Below are 24,775 nucleotides of genomic sequence, written 5' to 3'. Positions count from 1 at the left end.
GACAAGAGTTGTCTGCCTATTGAACATCACATGACGTTTCGTGCTACAGCCGAGGTTGTGTGATGGAATGTAGGATCCCTATTCCCACTAGCATTATGAATGCTTAATTTTCACTTAGGGGTTGTATAAATTAGATAAACTAGTGGGAGCCACTTATGAATAAAGACCCGATTCATATAGTATTTTGAAATGAAATTGAATATTTGCTAAGTGTTGTTATGTGTTTACAGATTTACTATATTCGTCATGTCTTCTGCACTATCACTCCGGAGCATACTACATGCTCACAAGTTGATCGGTCCTAATTTAGCTGTTTGTTTTCACTGTAACAAGTTGGGGCACTGGAAGAGGAACTGCAAGGTTTACCTTACAAAATTGAAGAAGAAGAAGGGTAGTAAGACTACCGCTTCTGATTCAGGCATGTTCATGATCGAAGTTAATATGTCACTAGGTCAAATTTCTACTTGGGTATTAGATACCGCCTGTGGTTCTCATATTTGCAATTCTTTGCAAGGACTAAAGGGAAGTATGACTCTTGAAAAAGATGAGGTGATTCTACGTATGGGCAATGAAGCAAGGGTTGCGGCCATATCTATAGGATCATTTAGTTTACATATGCCTACGAGCAAGACTATTATTTTGAATAATTGTTATTACGTTCCCTCTATTGTGAGGAATATTGTTTCTATTCCTATATTGGATTTTGATGGTTTTTCATTTATTATTAAGAATAATGAATGTTTTATCCTTAGAGATAATGTTCTTTATGGACGTGGTATTTTAAATAATGGTCTGTATGTATGTGACGTAGAGCATGATTTACTTCAGATTGAACAAACTCACAAAAGAAAATGAGATGATGAAAATCTGACCTATTTATGGCATTATAGGCTAGGTCATATTAGTGAAAATAGACTGCGGACATTGCATAAGGAAGGGTTACTTGACCCCTTTGATTTTGAATCATATCCTACATGCGAGTCTTGTCTATTGGGTAAAATGACCAAATCTCCATTTAGTGGACATGGAGAGAGGGCTGCAGATTTGCTAGGATTGGTACACACAGATATATGTGGACCAATGTCTACACAAGCCATGGGTGGATTTTCGTACTTCATTACTTTCATAGATGATAGATCTAGATTCAGAATTGTGTATTTGATGAAACACAAGTCTGAAGCCTTTGAAAAGTTCAAAGAATATAAACATGAAGTGAAGAAACAAACCAAACACAGTATTATAACTCTTCGATCAAATCGAGGTGGTGAATACTTGAATGGAGAGTTTCTAGATTATCTCAAAGAAAATGGTATAGTCTCCCAGTGGACTCCTCCATATACTCCACAGTTAAATGGGGTATTTGAAAGGAGAAATCGAACTTTATTAGACATGGTTCGATCCATGATGAGCTATGTGAATCTTCCAGTATTCTTATGGGGTTATGCATTGGAAACCTCAGCATATTTACAGGTGCCTTCAAAATCTGTCCCTCAAACTCCATATGAGATATGGAAAGAAAGGAAACCGAGTCTTAAACACGTTAAGATTTGGGGATGTCCAACTTATGTCAAGAAAGTTGACCCAGATAAGCTGGAATCTCGATCCGTAAAATGTAATTTTGTGGGATATCCTAAAGAGACTTTGGGGTATTACTTTTACACCGATCATCGGGTGTTTGTCTCCAGACATGCTACCTTCTTGGAAAAGGAGTTTATCCTTGAAGGAAACAGTGGGAGCAACATTGAACTTGATGAAGTTGAAGAAGCACAAACTACTACAGATCAAGTGGAAACACCTGTTCAGACTGAACAACCTTCTGTGGAACAGCCTATTCGTAGGACAGGGAGAGTGTCTCGTCAACCTGAGAGGTATTATGGCCTTGTCATTGAGAATGGCAATGAGTTGTCAATCATTGATGATGACGACCCTGTGACCTATAATGAGGCTATGAGTAGTGTTGACTCAGAGAAATAGCATAGTGCCATGAAATCCGAAATGGAATCTATGTATACCAACCAAGTATGGACTCTAGTTGAGGCGCCTGAAGGTGTTAAGCCTATTGGGTGCAAGTGGGTATACAAGAGAAAGATTGGAGCAGATGGCCAGGTGGAGACCTATAAGGCCAGACTCGTGGCAAAAGGATTCAAACAAAGGCAAGGGATTGACTTTGATGAAACTTTTTCGCATGTAGCCATGTTAAAATCAATTCGGATTTTGCTTGCGATTGCTGCTTACTACGACTATGAGATCTGGCAAATGGACGTGAAAACGGACTTCCTCAATGGGGAACTTGAGGAGGAAGTGTATATGACACAACCAGAGGGTTTTCTTTCCAAGGAAAATGAACACCTAGTGTGTAAGCTGCTGCGAACCATATATGGTTTAAGGCAAGCTTCTCGTAGATGGAACATCCGTTTTGATGAGACAATCAAAGAGTTTGGTTTTATCAAAAACATAGATGAACCATGTGTCTACAAGAAGGTTAGTGGGAGCGCGATAACATTTCTTGTATTGTATGTGGATGACATACTTCTTATAGGAAATGATATACCGATGCTACAATCAGTCAAAGTATGGCTATCAAAGAACTTCACCATGAAGGACTTGGGTGAAGCATCCTACATTCTCGGTATGAAGATCTATAGAGATAGATCTAGAAGAATGATAGGTCTTACCCAGGGTACATACATCCAGAAAGTGCTTAAAAGGTTAAGCATGGAAAACTCCAAAAGAGGTCTCATACCGATAAGCCATGGAGTGTCCCTTTCCGAAAAAATGTCTCCTAAGACACATGAGGAAAGAGAGCGTATGAGTAAGATTCCTTATGCTTCAGCAATAGGATCTATCATGTATGCGATGTTGTGTACTAGGCCTGATGTTGCTTATTCAATTAGTGTGACGAGCAGATATCAGTCCAATCCAGGTGAAGACCACTGGAAAGCAGTGAAAAGCATCCTTAAGTACTTGCGAAGGACTCAGGACATTTTTCTTGTTTTTGGTGGTGAATCTGAGTTGAAAATAGAGGGTTATATTGACTCTAGTTTTCAATCAGAGAGTGATAGCAAATCCATGTCAGGGTACGTGTTTACTTTGAATGGTGGTGCGATAAGTTGGAAGAGTTTCAAACAGTCTACAACGGCTGACTCCACAGCGGAAGCAGAATATATAGCTGCAAGTGAGGCTGCAAAAGAAGCCGTTTGGATGAGGAAATTTGTTTCTGAGTTGGGAGTTGTTCCTAGCGTTGAAGAGCCTATTGTGTTGTATTGTGATAACAACGCAGCAATAGCACAAGCCAAGGAACCTAGGTCTCATAAAAGTTCCAAACATGTCCTGCGGCGCTTTCATCTGATTAGGGAGATTGTTGAAAGAGGAGATGTCAACGTCGAGAGAGTTGACACACATAACAACATAGCAGACCCTTTAACAAAGCCACTTTCTCAAAGTCACTTTGATCGTCATAAAGATAAGATGGGTATTGAAAACTAGAGTGATTGGCTTTAGTACAAGTGGGAGATTAAAAGAGATATGTCCTAAGTCCAATCATGTATGAGGATTTAGGAATAACTTTTATGTAATCTGTTTTGATTTCATTGATATTAATAAAAGACTTGTTTTGTTTTTATTGCGGGCTCTATCTATTTTAAGTATTTAAATAAGATATACCACAATTTAGAGTAAAGATTTTTATGGATTGTGATGAGATCATAATAATGAGACCTAAAAGATGATAACTCTAAACTTAAATAGTTCCTGGTCGTAGGATTACTAACTGGTAATTAATAATCCGCAAAGATTGGTACATACTATGCTTGCTTCATTATGAAGGATGTCTGTTCTCATAGACATTTGTGTGGTGACACTATAGCTAGTATGTAGGTGCTTATTATAGAATAAGTTCACTGAACATGACTCACACAACTGAACAATTGATGAAGTTCACTCACGTGTCAGCAGTTGTTCACATAGTGATAGTTGTACAAGTATCCTTAGACTTGAGGTCATCATAGTCATCTTGTGTACACTGAAATATGCTTTGGTTTAGTTCTTAGTCTTCATGGACAATTATAAGGGCTCTACTGGGTATAGGAATTTGTACACGAAGATAGTGTATGATCAATAGAGGATCTATCCCTTCCAGTGAAGGAAGAGTATGTTCAATGCTGATCCACTTATGCTAGTTCAGGAATCTCTGGCCAGAGTGAATGAAATTAGAAAGGAGTTTCTAATTTACATTAAATAGAACTAAACATAGTGAATAAGAAAGCAAGTGATTAAATAAGATAGGCTTGACACAAGTTCCATGCCTTGTATTTAATCGTGACATTGCAGGGTAGAAGGAATTGATTGTACGGTAACTACAGACTGAATATGTTCTTGGTATTCTAAGCAGTGAATTCGTATTATCCGGATAGTCGCGATATGCTGAGAAGTATCCCTCTTGATGTAGAATAAATATGATTAATTAATTAATCATATTTAATAAATTAGAGAATTTATATAAATAATGATAAAATAGTTTTATTATTATTTATTTCTACTACCGGCTTAATATTGAACCTACAGGGTCACACCATAAAAGAGAATGATTTAATGGTGAAGGGATTAATTAATAATGGCTGATAATTATTTATTTATGAATTAATTAATTGGAAAATTTAATAATTAATTAAATGAGATTTAATTGATTATAAATTAATTAAGAAAAGTTCTTAATATTATTAATTAAGAATTTAATTTTTGGAAATTAAATCAAGAGAGAGAATTATTTCTAAAGTGTTTATAAAAAGAATTAATAATTAAAAGGTGTTTTAATTATTAGTGAGAATAATAAAGGGTTAATAATAATAATATTTTATGGGGAAATTTTCAGCTGAGAATTTTGCCTATAAATATACTATTATAAACCCTATTTTTGCCTCAACTCAAAGATTTACAAAACCCTAATTCTCTCCACCTCTTTCTCCTTCATTACATCGTTTTCTTGGTGGATACCGGTGGAGTGCTTCACACTTGAGGAGCAGCTGCTAAGGATCTCCGCTCGTTGTTCTTGGATCGCTTTTAAAGGTTAGAAATCGATCCCTCGATTTTATTTACGATCTGTATGCATATTATATGGATTTTATATGTGTAAAATTATTTTACCATGCTTCCGTGATAGATAAAATCCTACACCACCTCCTTCTAACTCAAGTATGCCACCTCTTGTTCCTTTTTGTCACTTTTTGCCAGTAACAGTGCTGGTTCATTATCATCCAACCTTGTCATATTTACCTCCTCCTTTTGTTCTCTGATACGTCTTGGTTTTCGACAGTCCGCAGCAAAATGCCCATATGCAGAGCAATTGTAGCACTTTAAATTACTCTTGTCACGTCCTCGACCCTTAGGATTGAATGATGAGCCGTCTGTGTTTCTCCGGTTTGACCGCCTCAACCAATCTTCACGTGTAAGAAGCAATTTTCCTTCACTGATCTCACGCTTTTCCCACTCTTATGTGAGCATCAGCTGACCTTCATTTGACTCAGTTTTTCCGCTTCCCTTTAACTTTTCTTTGTGGGCTTTTAAGGACCCAACTGCCTCTTCTAGTGTCATAGTCTCCAAGTCACCAAACTGCTCCAAAGTCGAGACAATATGGAGGAATTTTGATGGCACAGCACGTAGCAATTTCTTGACCACATAGGAATTATTAATAGATTCTCCCAGGGCTCTAATATTCGATACAAGCCCATTCAATTTCAGATACAAATCGTCTAGCTGCTCGTTGTCCTTCATGCTCATGGACTCAAACTCAGTTCTTAGAGTTTGCACTTTTGCCTTCTTCACACGTTCCGCTCCTTGGCACATGGTTTTCAATGCGTCCCAGGCTTGTTTTGCGGTTTCCTTTTCTGTTATTGAGAGCAACATGTCTTCAGGCAGTCCTTGATACATCATGGCCAATGCAACTTTATATGTCTTCTCCTCAACCGCTGCTTTAGGATCATTTGGCTCTATTGCGATCCAGACACCCCGAGCTTGTAGATACACTTTCATCTTTAGTGCCCAAGAAGTGTAATTATTCTTTGTCAGTGTTGGGTAGCTCAAACCTATTGATCCTCCCCCTTTAGCTTTGTTGTTGTCCATCGTGGATGCCTCTGGCCTTCACTTAGAAATTCCAAGCTCTGATACCAATTCTTGTTAATAATATTAGCTAGTTAATATGTATTAACTGTATGATATATAAACTGAGAAAAGCTCTGATCTTTGCTTGCCAAAAGGCTTGCTGTTTTATTGCTAATAACTATTCAATATATATGAAATACATCAGAAATAAGAAACTGAAAAACTAGCTACAAACTAGGACATGTTCATAACAGACACCTGGCTTATTCAAACTCCTACAAATCAGCTACTACTACTGCATCATGGTCGACTAAAACAAAATAAAACAACTACTGTTATCATCTTTATTTAACATACTTAAAACAAGTTTAAGATTAAACCAACAGAAAGAAGGGATATATTACACTGAAACCTTCTCACATATTGTCAAGATGACTTCAGTTAGGAGTTTAATGGGTGTGGCTGATAAAAAAGGGTTGAGACTTAACTCAACTAGATGTTAATGATGCATTTCTCCATGGAGATTTGCATGAGGATATATACCTGATACCTCTACTTGGTTTGATTGTCCCTCCTAGTTATGTTACCAAGTTAGAGAAATTTTTATATGTCTTGAATAAGCTTCCAGGAAGTGACATTCTAAATTAAGTGTTGCTTTCATTTCAAAAAGTTATAAATCTTCTAAGGATGATTATTGTCTATCTTACAAGAAGATTGGTTCAATAGTTGTGTTCTTACCGTTTATGTGGATAATATCTTGATCACTGGAGATTATGTGGATGAAAAAATTTCAGGAAAATAGTTTTTTAATTCTACTTTCAAAATTAAGGATTTGGGTGCTTTAAATTATTTTCTAGGCCTTGAATTTCAAAGAACTTCTGATGGTATGGCTGTTTCTTAGAGGAAATTTACCCTTGACTTATTACAAGAATTTGATTATATGAATTACAACTCTGTTGTTAGTCATTTAGATCTCACATAGAAACTTTATCCAGATCACGGTGTTCTTCATTCTGAGGCATTTTTATACAGAAAAATTGTTGGCAAGTCGAATTTCCTGACTCACACAAGGACATATATATCTTTTAGTGTTCAACATTTGAGTCAGTTCATGGCTTCTCCTAGCATACCACATTAAAATGCCACCATTCATGTTTTAAAGTATCTCAAAGGCAATCCATCACATGGCCTGTTCTTTAATTCTGAACATCACTTGGAACTTCTTGCCTACTATGATGCTGACTGTGTTGCATGCCTTCACAATAGAAAATCAGTCAGTGGGTTTATTGTCATGTTAGGAGATAGTGTAATTTCTTGAAAATATAAGAAACAACAAACTGTTTCTCTCTCTTCTGTTGAGGCAGAATATAGATCTCTCAAAAGATTGACTTTTGAATTGCTTGGCTGTCTTGTTTGCTTGATGTCCTTACCGTTTCCCACATTACTTCTATTCCAGTAAAATGTAATAGTCAGACAGTTATATACATTGCTAAGAATCCTGTCTATCATGAATGTACAAAATACATAAAATTAGATTGTCATTTTATTCGGGAAAAGTTATGCTGTGTTCTCCTTACCCGCGCTTATGTGCCTACATTTTCACTTGCCGATGCTTTGATAAAAGCCCTTAAATGATCACCAGAACAATACAAATTTCTACAAGTTGGGTGTATCTTCTCTACCCTCCAACTTGAGGGGGGTGTTGGCATAACCAAACCTAATTATTTATATTAGAAACAAAAAGTATTTCCAGCTCAATATTACGCCAGCTGTTGGTATAACTGTTTTTCTTGCTCATTGTAATTTAGACAAATATGATAGTATATGGCATCTTGTAAATCTCTCTCTCCGTCTCTTCAACAACTTGTAATTAGAACTTCTACTGTTAATAAAATTTTTAGTTTTCTCTCTCTCAAATTCAAACATGTGTTCTTTGATTTCTTCAATTGTTCAAGTCTAACATTTATTTCATAATGCAATATTATCCACAATAATACCCTTTTTTTGTTCTTCAATCACTCATGTCATTCGTCACATTCCTAATAAGCAGCAGTATTATCCGTAGTATACCCATTATTTTCTTTTTCAATTATTCATGTCATTCGTCACATTCTTAATAAGTAGTAGTATTATCAGTAGTATATCCTTTTTTGTTCTTAATCATTCATGTTATTCGTCACATTCCTAGTAAGCAGCATAATCTGTAGTATACCTTTTTTTATTTTTTAATCATTCATTTCATTGGTCACATTTTTAATAAGCAACCATTTCTTTTGTTCTTTAATCATTCATGTCATTCGTCATACTTTTTTACTTCAATCATTCATATCATTTGTCACATTCCTATATAAGAAGTGCGAGATAATATTTAAGCATTACAGGCATATTAATAATTTTATTTGGAACATTATTTTTTGACTAATTAGACTTATTTGCCTTATCATGAGTATATATTCTAACGAATCCCGGGAGTGAGTAAAAATCGAACCTAGAATTTGTAACAACAAGAGATAAACCCTTAACAATTTGAGATATCTCACCGTGCTTGTTCGGTACGTTTTTTATTAAAATATTTGAGATAAAATAGACTATAGAATTAAAATAATATTTACCAAACAATTTTCATTAAAAATGAATGATTAAACAGAGGGACTAATTATAAGTTACATATTGATTGAACTCATATGCTTCTTGTGGGAGGTTAAGAGAGAGGTCACGAATTCGACTGCTACTTGCGTGAATGTAATTAATTATCAAACAAAAAAAATTTCATTAGCTAGTCAAAAACCTTATTGGGCCAGAACTCGGAAGCCCATAGAATATGGTTTAAACAAAATCAAATGTGTATATACAATCCATTATAAAAGCTGATTAATGGACGTTTCTGGGGAAGGCCCTTCTCTTTCTCATAGTCCTTTTGTAAAGCTCTCTCTTTTATATTGTTTTTAATATAAAGAAAATGAGTACACTCTTGGCTCTGCACATAATTAGGGAAATTAAACTCAAACTTGGTAATTTACTTGTACACGAATAGAACAGAAACGTGACCCAGCGCTGCCTGCTTAATGGTATTTTCGTCTCTCAGGCGTCGGTCCTAAGAACAATCCGATCTCCACGTCCTCGACTTCTTTTCTTGAGTTTTCTTCCAACTTATTTTCCAGGGATAATTCTTGCGATTCCAACTGTAAGCACACCATAAAGTTGTATTTATCAGACCTCGTAATATAAAGACAATGTAGACTCAGACTCTAGCTATTTAACAATTGAAACTGGTGAATTACGCAGTAGGTAAATGACTTGTTACCTTCTTTAGTTCTGCATTTCGTTTGCTCAATCTTTTCTCCTGATATTGCATGCATAAAACACAATGTTAATTAATCTTTTAGCAGCAATGGTCAATTGCAGAAATTTGAATTCACATGCTCGAATATTCAACCTCTTGTTAATAAGGGAAAAAGGATTAGAATGCTAAAAATGGGTATTTAAATTTAAGCAATTGAGATTGTAATGTTAGCTCATAAATAAAGAACAACCTCTTCCTTTAGATGGCCAATCTGCTGCTTGAGTAACTCGTGCTGCAAATAGAAAATTAGCATTCTGAAATTAATTTGTCAATTTACTTCATTGCTGAATTCTGATAGAACTTTTTCGAAAGTTATTGCTCTTTAATACGAATTTAAAAAAACCAAGTTAGTAGTTTACAACAACAGCATGCATGCATACCTTTCTTGCCCTAATGTTCTTTAAACTTAGGTCTAAATCTTTTTCTAATTCTTGCAGCTCATCAACACTGTAAGTCTCCAAGTTAACTCCCATAAGCTTTCTGCAGCACCAGAAAACTTGTTCATTTCTGAAATGAATTCCGGCTAGCTATAGTACAAATATAATTATTAAAATATCTTCCTTGATTAAGAGCTGAATCAGAATACGAAAATGTGAACTTACTCTTTACATTTTTCAAGCTGCTCAATCTTTTCTGTCATGGTGGCAACCTCCATGTCATGCTGCATTTTGAGATATTCTACTAATCATAACTTTAAATAGACATCAACCATTTTATTTGTAAGAATGAATTGCTGGAAGAAAAGATTCTCTCAATCTCACAACAGAATGATATAGGAGAAGAATCTTTGATCCTGGTGTACTCATACAAGTTTGGAAACGAATGCTTTGGAGAAAAACACGAGTACTTTTACTCACACAACAAATATTTGGAAAAAATAGTTCTATTACTCAATTTTTAAGTGACATCAATAGAAAATGATTTACAAACTTACTTAAATGCTAGACTCCAGGAAGTCACTATAATATTATAATATTATAGGGATATTTCTAAACATTACATGTATCTTGGCCAATACTTTGAATATGAAAAATGCGCACATATACTCCTTAACTTTAACTGTGGGATCTAGGGAATGTTTGTTTTCTTTCTTTACAAGACTTCTTTAAAGTATCTATATTTATCATTATCAAAAGATTATCGCTAAACAAACATTAACCTTGTCACATAAATTTTATTTTTATACGAACTTTAATTATCATACAGTTCATTTTAAGGCGAACTTTGAATTTCATATAGTTAATTATATAATTCAATTTCCCATACGTTTAGGTAACTAAAATTTCCAGTTCCGATACTACTTAGGGCCTGTCTGGGGATTCAAATAAGCCAACTTATTGGCTTATAAGTCCGCAACAACTTATCGACGTCGACCCAACTTATAAGTTAAATTTACAACTTATAAGCTGATAAGTTGAATGTTAGGAGTGAGTACTTTTTTCTAACTTATTTATATTTTTTCACTTTCTTTTAAAATTTTGAGTTTAAAATAAAATTTTAAAATATTTTTTAATTTAAAATTCATGAATTAAGATAATTGTATTTAATAATTATTTATTTTAATCCATTTAAGTAAAAAAAATCTAACTTATAAGTAAGTTTATCCAAACACTTATAGAACTTATAAGTATTTATCAACTTATCACTTATTTAACACTTATTCATTTTAAGTAATAAGTTACTTATTTTAAAATTTTCCAAACGGCCACTTAATAAAAAAAAGTCTCACTCAAACTTAGGCAGAAGAAGAAAATAGAAGGAGAATATTTGATTTTTACTCCGCACACACGTTTGGAAAAGAATATGTATTCTTATTCAAGTATTTTTGGAGAAAAAGTACAAATTTTTTTTTGCTCATACAAATATTTGAAAAAATAGTTCGTTCAATTTTCAAATAATGACATATATTACATGACTGTATCTATATATAGGACTCCACATATCTACGCATTTACTTATTTACTTAAATGTAAGACGATTCAAGAGACTCGTTTTAGATCAAAATATAAAAAATACAAAGACTTCTGTTATAAATTTTTTGACATATATCTAGCTAAATCTAGAAACTATAATGCATGTCTCAATAGTTAAAATTATAATATTAACATAAATCACAAGAGAAAAGTGTAATAATTTTTAAAAAAATATACTTTTAATAAATTTTATTAATTATATGCAGATAATTTACAGGTATTTACTAAGTATTTTACATATATATCAAGCAAATGTTTAATTCCAAATAAGAAACTGCAGCTAAACAGTCGTTATTGAAAGAAGGCTGACCTGCTTATTTTCTCCAACTGCCAAAACTTTTCCAGTTTCCAGGTTATTGCCAATCTTCTGATACCGTTCTATAGTACCATTAATACTGAAGCAAATCCATCAAAATCAATACATCTACAACACTAGCATATGCTTGTATATATATATATATATGCAATGCTTCAATTGTGTGTTGGGCACATGTGTATCTAAAATGTGTGTGTGCACATTTATGGATAGATAAATTTAGAACATATACAATATTTTATCAGCTTAGGAAAAACTTTGCCAGTCATGCATACAATTAAAGGGGCTCAATATTAATTGGATAAACATTGCACTTGTCTTCTGATCAAAGAAGCAATTAACTAATTGGATTAACAGCTGCTCTTCTGATTAACATTGCACTAAAGAGTATTAATTTGTGTTCATTTGTATGAAGTCTGCAATTTAACACTACTTAACATGTTCAAACGCACGGTGGTGAGCTCACACAACTAAAATTTTCTGACTGCATATCACCGTATTCATGCAACTCATGATCAACTTTTTCTCTATGTATTAAAATTAGGAATTCATACTTACATTAAGTTTTTTGTTTTTTTGTCTAAAGTCTCCCTACAAATGTCATAATCAATTTTCGAGAAAATAATCAGATGAATGTTAGCACAATTATATACATGATCATTCAGCGAAACCTGAATAAAAAGAACTTCTCATATGTGTTTGAAATCAGTCTAGTATTGTTTCTAGTTTTAAGAAAAAGTCTAGTATTATTGATATTTTGTTATTATCACTTTTTGGTCAAGGTTACATAACTTTCATAAATAATAGCAACTTACTAAATTAATAATGTTTTAGGGTTTTAATAGTAGTTGGTTCCTTGAACTGATAAACTTTTTGACTCGATTTGAGTTAAATGATTACAAAATTTAAGTAATCAGTTTTTAACATCGAAGTACACATTATTTCGTAAGTTGAAGATGCATCTAGACAAAAACAACCAAAAATCTCCACATAAGAAGAAAATTGAATAACAAAAACGACACATGGGGCTTCTTATAGATATATAATTTCAAGTTAATCACAGGAAGGAAAAGAAATGGTGGATGAAAATGGTGTTATAATAAGTCACCTTTTAAGGGCTTGGAAAAAACTAAGAGTAATTAAGCTTTGCAGAAAGAACAAAGAAGAACAAGAGTATACTATTAGCTTACAAAAGACATATACTAATTTAGTTAGCTAAAAGCAGCATAATTTATATATTTTTGATTAAGTTGAAAGACTTAAATATTTGTGTGTATCTATTTAATATATTAAAATAATATTTTTGGAGCTTACTTAGATGTCACGGAGAAAAATACGAATATTTCGCTAAGAATATGATGAAATCTTCGCGCGAATAGACGGGAGAAAGAGGCGTGTGTGTGACTGATTTTGTTGATTGATTACTCGGAAATACGCATATTTTATGCAAAACAAACTGTTTCTCAAATTAAATAACGAGGCCTATATACTTTATTTATAGGTGTACGAACAACACTTAATATTTAGAGAAAGAGGCATGTGTTCTCTATTTATGGTTGAGTAGCCATAATTTGTGGCTGTTTGGCTTCATATAACTGTCACGAAACGAGGTGAAATCTTCTCGCGAGTAGGCATGAGGGCACCTTTGCTATCCCTGAGAACCTTTGCACTTGTTGCGGCCCCTTGAATGCCCTCATATTGCGACCCAAACTTAAAAGAGATTATGCTATGAGCCTTTGTCGTCATATATATTAAAAGCATGATAGCGATACACCCCCTTAGAAGGAAATTTAGCATTATATGCAAGGCGACCACAAGGGAGTTTAGCCTTCACATTTTCACGTAACAATTGAGCTTCAAATTGATAATAAAAGAGTATAGCGTCCTGCGGAGGGCTCCCTGTTGAGGGCGATGACAAGCCTCGAGACCGTTAATCATTTTTAAGGAGTGCCCCTTTGTGTATAGAGCTTATTTACGAAGTTTCATGTGATTCTTAGATGAGCTCATATTTATCATCACAACTAAATTCATAATTAAGTGAGCTGTAATATCGTAATTTGAGGACTCATCACAAAAATGGGCATATCATATCCATAAATTGTAAGGTGTGTGTTTGTCTTAAGAAAGCGTGCTTAGAAATGAGAAAGTACTGCTAGCTACATGTATAAAATGGTAGTAAATAGTTTGTAATTCCAGTAGGTACTTACAAAAAATCACAAATATATTGAGCAATTAGCTCTCAATTTTTATACTATTATAAAATCATCTTTTAGATTCTCATAACACCTGCAGTATCAATTACATCTTTCCACAACAGAAATTAAACTCTTCCCATCGCCATTTTAAACTCTCATTTTCCTCACTAGGACCATTTTTGTTCAATGGAATTATAATCTCCGAAATAATAGTCAATTACTTTTGCCTACTTTCCTTTTAATTAATTCGTGGAATATCATCTTGAAAAAATATATATCAAGTATGGAAGTCTGCTACGGCCGACTGAAAAAAAAAGATGGATGGATATGGTTATATTTACCTAGCTAATTAAAATAGCTCTTCTTTACATGCACAAAAGCTGAATTGAAATACTCCCTTTGTTACATTCGACTCAGAATATTCAGAATCTATATTTAATTTGTGAAATTTGTAACATATTTGTTTGATGAATCATGTGAGTGCTTTACAATGAAGGAAGGACAACAGAAACTAACTGATACATTGTACTAGATTCAAAACCATATCTATGAGTAAGATTTGATTCCTATACGGAAGATTACTTTCGGTAAGTAGCTACAGAAAAATGAAACCAAGCTATTATAAATAGCACTGAAACAAATCAGTCATGATATGCTGCAGCCGGTGCAGATGCACTAACTAGATCACTTGATCTTGAATGTTATGTGAATTACATCGAAACATAATCAATGATTCTATGACAATATAACTATATAAGTATTTAAATTCCTTTAGTCACTTATTATATTAACTTGTAATTAAGATTATGAAAATGAAAAGGACAGATCAAACATCTGAAAAGGGTACTATTAGCTAATTACACACAATCATACACACATGGGGAGGGAGTTGTACCTGGATGAGCTCGAGAACTCATAAAGCTTTCCGGTGGAAGAGAAGACGATAAGAGCAACTTGTGCATCACAAAGGACTGATAACTCATGGGCCTTCTTCAAGAGTCCACTTCTGCGCTTTGAAAATGTCACTTGTCTACTTGTTGTGTTTTCAATTCTCTTCATCTGTGTTTTTCCTCTCACCATTCTCATAATATTCTAATTACTACTTCTTATACAAAAGCAAGCCCAATTCAAGAAAACCCCCAAAATGATAAGAAAATACCAAACAAAGATATTTCTATCTTGAGTATAGCTAGATTTGCAGACAAACTAATTTCCACACATATATGGTGTCATATAGACAAGAACATTTCCAATTATAGAATGGAACTAGGATATGCAAGTTGACTTGATCTAAAAGGGGAAACTAAATCAGACAAAAAGATTTCCTGATCTAGCTAGTTGCAGATCGTAGATCTGAAATCAAAGCAAGAAATTAATAGATATAAGTAGGGATGATAGTAGCATCAAAACCCTAGCTACAGGAATCCATATAAATATATTTATAATGGAAGTGACTTTGTGAAGATATATATCTTTCTTGTTTCTCTTTAGGTTAAGTTGGGTTGAAAGAAAATGAAATTTGTATTAGAGAACAGCATCAGCAGCCTCTTTCCTTTTTTGACAAGTTGCAAATCATGGACAGCTACTATTAAAGGGACGGCTACTATAAGTACATTGAATTTACTGTTGTATACATATTATATATAGCATCATGCTTTTGCCATATATGTTGCAGCATAGTTTTATGTATATTTCACTTCATTTGGACGAGTTCTGGATGCAAGTTTTGTTGGTCTATAACAAATAATAATAAATATAGGAATATGCTCAACATTCACACTTATATGATATCCATATACATGTATGATGCTTTGATGTGTATTAGGGTCATTATATCTTTTCCACTTTAGGTAACAAAGGGTCCCAAAATAAGAAATAAAAAGGAATATAAGAATATTATAGTACTAGTAGTGGAATAGGAATGGTGTTTTATGATTACCTAACATTAATCGGATCTTTTTTGATCAAGTTTTATGTACAAAGAAGAAGATTATATACAGTAGTAATACAATAATAATAGAGATAATGCAGCAGCAGGTCTCAGATTTTGAAAGGCCAGTAGGCAGTGGGTAAGTGGGCTGATATTGAAAGGATTTCACGTACGAAGATATTAATAATCAGTCGCCTACATTTCATCCGTACGACGATGAAAAAGACCAACCAATAGGAAGTTGTCGACTCATCACGTTGGAGACCGTGGCACGTGGCTTATCCTTGCGTGGGGCGTCGGTGATGCCTGGTGGCCCGGGGGCCGGAGTGATGGGCAGTGCAAGTCCTGTAGTCTGTAGGTCACTATGAATTATATTTATATAAAATTTCTTTCTTTTTTTTTAATCTTTTATGTTACTTTCGCTTGTGAGTTTCTGGGACCACAGACCTTTATTTCTCTTTCTAGGATTAGTTTATTGACGATAATTGTGATTTTTTCCCTTTTCACTTGAATTATGTTAAAGGATGAATTCGAACATTCAAATAACTTGATATAATAGAATGTAGTTTGTTGAAAGTGAAAATAATTTGAATAGTATAAACTGGAAAGGAAAGCACATTTCAGTATTTAAATAAATAAGTAAACACTACTATAATATTTGATCATATTTCCATTTTACCTTTTTTTTACATTAATTAATTCATGTTCAATCATATTAAAATATAGAATGCGGTGAATATTTTGGAGATATTTAGATGCATATGTACTCCATACATATAATTGACTCGGTTTTTTTGATTGTTTATGTTATTGTATACGTAAATTATTATTACATTATCTTTTGAAGTAATTTTATATAGAAATGGAGAATTATAGTTCTTAGTGAATTTATAATTTAGTAAGGAGTTTTTAAAAAAAACTCTCAGGGTGAATTATTTTTTGACAAAGATACTTTTCTTACAAAAATTGTAATCTAAAATTTTCATATTCAATCTTTCTGAGTTGGTAAGGTATATTAACTAAATTTCATGAATCAAATTTGAGGTCGAAAATATAAGGTTTATATATTTTTTGATCGAAAGACCCATTTACCTAACAATATTAAAAGCCGAAAGCAAAAAATTTCTATCTTTTAAAAATAAATCAATGTATATTGAATTGAAAACATATATAATCTGTAGATTTATAGGAAAGGTATATGACTATTATGCACATTCACGTATGATTTGTATTAGCTTTCTTTCATAATAAAATTTTTGCTATTTTGAAATAATGAACATTTTTGGATCTCAGAACTGTTCACGAACCGAACTGTTCGCGAATAAGATCAATCTCGCCTCAATAATGGCTCGTTTGACTCAGCTCGTTCGTAATATCGAGCTCGACCTCGAACACATAAATGTGTTCGTTAAGCAAAATAAGCTCGAGCCGAGTTTTAATATATTCGGCTCAAGTTCAGCTCGAGCTCAGCTCGAATTCGGCTCGAACTAGTTCGTCTCGAGCTCCTTCATAAATAAACTTGAAAAAATGATAATTTTTCAACACTTAGATTAGATGGATAAATAGATATACAAAGAATGATGCGCTCTTTATTTATCTTTAGCCAACTAAAAGAACATATGTACAAATTCATCCACACCCATTTCTGAAAAATCGATGACAATTTCACCTATCATTCTCATCTTCAATCAAATCCATATATCCAAAAGCCTCCATCACATCCGTGTACTCCATCCCACAGCTACCATCCGTATATGAGCCGAACTCTCACCATCAACTTCATACTTAATCCTCTTCGACTCTTGCTGCAATTTACCGATACAATTTTATTTATTATATGTCTAATTGTGTTTGTGTGTTCAGGAATCAGGCTATAAAGATTGGCCGGTGAGTGATGAAAATTGAAAATTTAGGGATTTAGGAATCAGATTAGCAAAGATGAGAGAAGTTAGAATAATTGTTGGATAAAAGAGAGACGAAGTAGTAATAAGTTCATGTTAGAGTTTTGGATTATTGGGTTGTTCTTGAATTGTTTAGTTTGGGCTTGAATCGGTTAGCTTAGGTAAGCATAGTTGGTTTTTTAATTTGTTAACAAGCTCGACCTCAGACATATTTTTTTGTTCGATAAGCAAGCCCGGCTCGACTCGGTTCGTCAGAAAAAAGTGAAAGCTCGGTTCATTTATACCAAAACTCGGCTCGGCTCGGTTCATGAACAACCCAATTTAGGTATATAGCTATTCATATCTTCATCACTAGAAATCTCACTTTAGATATCAGTTAGAAAAATCACCGATGTTAAAAGACATTTGTACATCAGTCCAATAAAAAGCGATGTATTTCTACTACCTGTACATCAGTCAAAACATGAAGTTATATCTAAACCCTATTTTTTCAAAAAAAATCACGTTGCTTCTTCCTTATTATCCCCGCCTTGCCAAATTTTTTGTTCCCATATAGAAAAATTCCCCCCTTGTTAATTTTTTCTTCTCCCGGAACACACCTTTTAGCTTATTAAAATATATAAAATAAACATAAAACATAAATCAAAACACAAAAACATAAAACAAATAACGAATTCAGGAAAACTCTCCCCCTTCCTCTTTTCTCTCGGCCGCTCAAACGTAAATCCTAGAACTCTCATATTTCAATTAAACCTTCAAACCTCTCAATTTATTTTCATCTCACTTTTATTTCTTACTTCCTTTCTTTTAATTGGCTCATAAAAGAAAATCATGCATATCTTAATTAAAATAATAAGTATGATTTAGAAAAATAAAAGATATAATTGGTGTCACACATGCTATTTGCTGATGATTCTTGTCAGTATTGCAAAGCTAATGAAGAGGGGGCAAGAAGTGTAATGGAGGTTCTTCGGTACTTTCAGGAAGACTGGGAAACAAGTTAATCTCAGTAAATTATCGGTGTTTTTTTAGTCCTAATACGGATATATTGTGTGTTCCGTGCTGGGGATTAATGAAGTATGAGAGGACAATACCTACTTGGACCTTCCGAGTACTTTGGGTAGGAATACAACGTATAAGACAACGAATCCAAAGGTGGGAATGTAGGTTTATTTCAATGCCTGAAAATTGATGTGCCCTGTGTAAAATAAAAAAGTGTCCCTAATAATAAATATAATTAAAAATAAAATGATTTTAAGAACTTAAAGACTTAATATATATTTGAATATTATTAGAAGATAAAATTAAAATTAAAAATATATAAATATACGTATGAATTTTAATAAATCATGTTTAACTCATAATAAAATAGCAATTTATATAATAATTATAAGCTGAAAACAATCATATAAAACTAACTTATATGTAAATTTTTATATAAATTTAACTATAACTTTATGTATTATAATAACTTTTTGAATTAAACAAAAACAATCACCTAAACTAATTTAAATGTAAAATATATATATATATATATATTATTTTAAATTTTAAATTAAATTCTTCTGCTTGATATGTGAATATTAAAATTATACATATAATTTCAAGTAAGTTAATCACATAATAATAAAATCATACAATACTGAGCCAGGACCTTTAGCTTCATATGTTCGAATCCCACAGAAGGAGAATTTATGCTTATGACTCCTGAGCGAGAGTCTGTCGCCTAAATGTGGTTTACCTTGGTTCACGTGATTTGCAGACTATTGCGTGAGCCCATAGGGTTTACCCAGTGCGCACCCGAAGGGTAGCGGCTGCAAGTTATCTATAATAAAAAAAAGTAAAAATAAAAAATCATACAATACTGCAAAAGTTTCAAAAAAAAGTACCAGTATCTGTATCATTGTATTTAATTAACTTTAATGAGATTATTAAGACTAATAATTTATAAGGCTAATAAAAAACTTAACATACTTTGCTTATTATTTTGTTTATAACGCGTTTTTGATTTATTTAAATTTTGAGATTAGTACGGTAGATTTGAATTTTGCTTAAGGTAATACTTTATTATACTTTTATTATACTGTAACAATTATTAGTTTTTCTATTTGCACAATTTTTTTCCAAAAATAAAAAATTAATTTTATTTATTAGAAAGTATATACACTTATATTTCAGAAAATGTTCCCCATAAAATGTTAGGGCCATGTTCCATCAAACATTGGGAACACCCTCAGGCACGACCCTTATTTCAAAAGCGGGGAATGATGTGTTAATTAAAACAGTTGCACAAGCTTTACCCAATTATGCGATGACCATATTTTTGCTATCGGCTGAGATGTGCAAAGAAATAGAGCAGTTGATGTAACATCCCGATATTTTATAATTATTTTTAGTTGGATTATTTAATTTAATTATTTATTAATGTCAATGTTCTGTAATTAAATTAGTCTGTGTAAGTTTATTTTTATTCTTATATTCAAAATATTGTTTTAAAAGTGTTAGTTAAAAAAATAGTAAGCCTTTTATAAAAAAAGTGTGGGTTTCGATAAAAAAAGAAGGAAGAGAAGAGTTAGGGTTTACTGAAAAAAATAAGGGTTTACGTTAATTTCATTAGGGAAGAGAGGAGAGAGAGAGAGAGATAAAAGAGAGAAAGAGAAAATAGATGGAGATGGAGATGAACATCAAGATTTTTTTGGAGATTATGAATTTTACATTTTTGGAATTGGGGTTCTTATGATTTGGGATTCTGAAATCTTTGTTAGTATCCATGATAACTAAGATATCGAGGTACAGATATATTTTCGTTATATTCAAAATCTTGTTATACTTCACCGGATTCTTGTGCTTATATTCTAGTAATCTGAATTCTTGTGAAATTTGTATTTAATTCTATGTTTATTGGATTGTTGTGATTATAAACTCATTGAAAAGCTTATTTGATTATCTTCATCTTTCGTTCTTTACATTTTGTGAAATTTGTATTTAATTCTATGTTTATTGGATTGTTGTGATTATAAACTCATTGAAAAGCTTATTTGATTATCTTCATCTTTCGTTCTTTACATTTTGTGAAATTTTACTTGTAAGTATCCTAAAATCTGCAATTTATGAAATCTGGTGGGTCAAATTGTGCTTGTACGTTCTAACTTCTTAAATTCATAGTAAATTGAATATTTGTTCAAATATTATGAGCAATACCATTCTGGAAAGCTCTTTTCGATTTTTATAATTTACTTTTATATTCTGCTTCTAAATTCTGTGATTTTGATGTCTTAAACATCAAAATACTATTATAATCAGGGGCTGATTCTGTTCTGCAGTCCACATTTATTTATTTTCCGAATTCGTTACTTGTTCATTTTTGACGAGCCTTACCATTCTCGAAAGGTCTCGTAATTTTCTACGACTTTCGTGTTTCGTACTTTTTTTAGTTGAATTCATCTTTATGTAGTAATTTGACATTATTTGAAACTGATCAGATTTGAGCTTATCAATAATTAGTGGTTTGTTATGTTATTTTATTTCGTGATGTTGGGTTATAGTGTTTTGAGGTTATTTTGATAAATTTATATATGATTTTGGAGATGTAAGATATTTGAGTGTGTGATCTTTGAGTATTTATTTTGATTTATTTATGTTATTTGTATGACTTGGGAGTTTGTAAGACATCTGTCGCGAGTGAATAATCTTGTGCTTGACACCTCCTATGCGGTGTACTTAAATTGTATGGGCGTGTCGCCGAAGTTGTAGGACACGTATAGCCATGGATAGTATGTGTATGATTTGGCCTTTTGGGTAGCACGTGCTTATTGCCGTGCAAGCCCCTATAAGATATTGGGTAACATTTGTTTTGTGCTGTGCAAACCCTTGTAAGTTTTAATGAGTACATATTTCTGGATTACCGAAAATGTAGGATATCCTGTAAGTGTAAGATTGCCTCCCATGTTCGTATGTAAGCTATTTTGTATATTATTTTGTAAGTGTGAGAATATGTGTAGGAGTATGTGTAAGGAAATGATTCTATTTTATCAATATTCTTTCAATTTTATTATTATTGTGATTATATATTGCGTAAGTGGTAAGATTAATTTTTTAAAGACAATTGCCTTGATTTTTGAGTTGAGTATCCATTTTCTAATTGTCTCATTCATTATTTCTATTGATCTTCATTCAGACATTCGGTTGTACTTTAGCCTCGCCGTCTTTAAAATATTTGTTTAGTTATGCTTTGTTTTATATTCGTATATGAGCCTTTCGCTCACTGCTGGTCCTTTGTTCTCTTTGTTTTCCTCCGGCAGGTATTTTCTCTTTTAGGTGGGTTGTTTAAGGAGAAGAGTGCGAGTTCTAAGACTTTGAGGAGTTTTGTATTTTCTTAGATTTTCTTTAGAGTTTGTTGGTGTGGTTGTAATTTAGTTATATTTTATTTCAAGAATTGTAATTATCGGATTTTTGAGAAGTTGTAAAGTTTTATCGGATTTTAATGGAGTTTGGATTTAAATAAGTATTATCTTGAGAAATTTTATTAGTTGGATTGTTAAGTTGATGTGCAAATATTGGTGGGGCTCGACATCAAAAAACACTCATAAGATTTATTGGAAGAGTTCGAGGAAGTTACCTTTATATCCAATAAACTATAAGACCCATTTATTACAAGTATATTTATAAATGTTTTCATAAGTGGCTCATATTTTAATTATTTAGTTATTTTAATATTTATATAAGAAAAATTGATTTGAGACATGGATAATTAGTCCATCTTAATATACTAACTTCTTTATACATAGATGCTACAGTTCGGCCTATATTTAATATATATATAGGCCTTTGTTCAAATGAAAATAAAGCTTAAAATGAAAACTAGAAACTAATATACACCCTTAGATCAATCTAATCTAATGCCTCTATAGGCAACACACAAAATTAAACTACACCCTCCCACACAGAATCTCAGTTTTTCCCCTCCGATCTTAATTTAATTTTTCCCGTCAAACGATTTTTTTTTAAATCCGACTTCATTGTATTTTTCTCCATCTCCCAACGATTAATTTGCATAACATATGTGCTATATTTCGACGTGATTTAGATTTTTTTTATTTAAATTTCTAGTTTTCATTATAAGGATATTTCTAGTGCAATAGCAATATATATATATATATATATATATATATAAATTCTAAATGATTTGATACGTGGATAATTAACCGATTTTGATATGCTAACTTTATAAATGTACTCATGCGCTCTAGTGGGATTATAATTATTTTTTTAATAAAAAGTTCTTTTGGTTATATTTTTATATATTAAATTATTTTATCAAGTTTAAGTGTAAATGTGTACACATTAAATTTTAATTTTGATAATATTTTATTTTAAAATAAATTGTAATTTATCTTGTTCAATAAATTTCATAAAAAATTTTGTCAGTCCACTCAAATAGTTTTTTCAAATCATTTTCACAAACTTTATCATGTGCGTGTTTTATATTTTCAAACCGAAATTTCATTTTAACAAAGAAACATCATCTTGATAATGAATAAAATCATGATTTACAATTAGTAACAAATTTGACGGCGAAGAAGTTGTTTTTGCTGATAGTGGAAAATAATAAAAAGTAGACACAGAACATCAAAGTAGGGCAATATAGTGATATCGAAAAAATAGCAAATTCTCTTGAAACGATACGCAAAAAGGACTCATCGAATAATTTGTTATGAAAAATTTGTCCCCCAAGGCTTTAATGGACTTTTCTAAGCCTAAGATCAATGACATTCAGTCAAGCATCATCAGGCCAGCCATCAAGGCTAACACTTTTGAGATCAAGTCGAGCACGATCCAGATGATACAGCTCTCATTCAGTTTGGGGGTAATCCTACTGAAGACCCAAACATGCACATCAGGGATTTCCTCAAGATCTGTGACACTTAAGTTCAACGATGTGTCTGAAGATGCTATCAAGCTGCGACTATTCCCATTTTGTCTGAAGGACAAAGCGAAGTGTTGGTTATATTCTCTACCACCAGGGTCTATCACCAATTGGGAGGATCTTGCTAAAAATTTTCTCACTAAATTCTTTCCTATGGCGAAGACTGCTGCAATCAGGAATGCTCTTACTCAGTTTGCTCAACAAACTGGTAAATCTTTGTGTGAGGCTTTGGATCGATACAAGGAGATGTTAAGGAAGTGCCCACACCACGACATGCTTGATTGGATGATTATAAACTGTTTCTACAATGGTCTAGGTGCACACTCTAGACCTATGCTTGATGCAACATCTGGTGGAGCACACTCATGGGAGTGGTAGCTCATCCCAAACACCTTAATTTGATAGCACAAACTCAGGGGGGAGAAAGAGAAGAAGGATCTAGCAGTCATACCAATAATAAAGAAAATGATGAAGGCACAAGTCAACAAACTCATACAAGAAAGTGGAATATAAATCACACTAGAGAAGTAATTATTGGAGATCCTACTGCTTGTGTGAGGACTAGAAGTGCAACTGCTAATGAGTGTCTACATGCATGTTTTCTGTCTCAAGTAGAGCCTAAGAAAATTGATGAAGCTCTACTGGATCCTGATTGGATATCTGCCATGCAGGAAGAGCTGAATCAGTTTGAAAGAAACAAAGTTTGGGAGTTAGTTCCTACATCAAAGAATAGAAGTATTATTGGAACAAAGTGGGTGTTCAGGAACAAGATGGATGAAAATAGTATAGTCACCAGAAACAAAGCAAGGTTGGTTGCAAAAGGCTACTCACAAGAAGAAGGAATTGATTATGATGAAACTTTTGCTCCAGCTGCAAGACTTGAATCAATAAGGATTTTTCTAGCATTTGCTGCATATTCAAATTTTAAAGTGTATCAAATGGATGTCAAAAATGCCTTCCTAAATGGTGAGCTAGAAGAAGAAGAAGTTTATGTGCAACAGCCACTTGGCTTTGAAGATCCAGAACTTCCAATTGTGTACAAGTTACTCAAGGCTCTATATGGACTGAAACAGGCACCTAGAGCTTGATATGATA

General features: G+C 32.8%; 2 protein-coding genes and 1 non-coding gene across 3 annotated transcripts; all 3 read right to left on the bottom strand.

Annotated features, from left to right (window-relative positions):
* Positions 1–5,181: 5,181 nt before the first annotated feature.
* LOC141686329 (uncharacterized) lies at positions 5,182–6,117 on the bottom strand. Its single transcript, XM_074491369.1, has 2 exons — positions 5,508–6,117; positions 5,182–5,435 (listed from the first exon to the last, which is right to left on the bottom strand). Exons 1-2 carry the CDS (start codon positions 6,115–6,117, stop codon positions 5,182–5,184), a joined length of 864 nt encoding a protein of 287 aa, XP_074347470.1.
* A 2,756-nt stretch (positions 6,118–8,873) lies between these two features.
* Positions 8,874–15,658, bottom strand: LOC141686727 (agamous-like MADS-box protein AGL19). The gene is made up of 7 exons (XM_074491776.1): positions 14,819–15,658; positions 11,723–11,807; positions 10,042–10,100; positions 9,820–9,919; positions 9,630–9,671; positions 9,401–9,439; positions 8,874–9,278 (listed from the first exon to the last, which is right to left on the bottom strand). Exons 1-7 carry the CDS (start codon positions 15,007–15,009, stop codon positions 9,159–9,161), a joined length of 636 nt encoding a protein of 211 aa, XP_074347877.1. The 5' UTR covers positions 15,010–15,658; the 3' UTR covers positions 8,874–9,158.
* Positions 15,659–23,848: 8,190 nt separating this feature from the next.
* Positions 23,849–23,955, bottom strand: LOC141688553 (small nucleolar RNA R71). The gene has a single exon (XR_012561988.1). It is a non-coding gene; the product is annotated as a small nucleolar RNA R71 (small nucleolar RNA).
* Between the last annotated feature and the right edge of the window lie 820 nt (positions 23,956–24,775).

This window comes from Apium graveolens, chromosome 9 (genome assembly GCF_009905375.1).
Source record: "Apium graveolens cultivar Ventura chromosome 9, ASM990537v1, whole genome shotgun sequence".
NCBI lineage: Eukaryota > Viridiplantae > Streptophyta > Magnoliopsida > Apiales > Apiaceae > Apium > Apium graveolens.
Note: the sequence above shows the minus strand (reverse complement) of the source record. Positions and strands in the feature narration are given on the sequence as shown.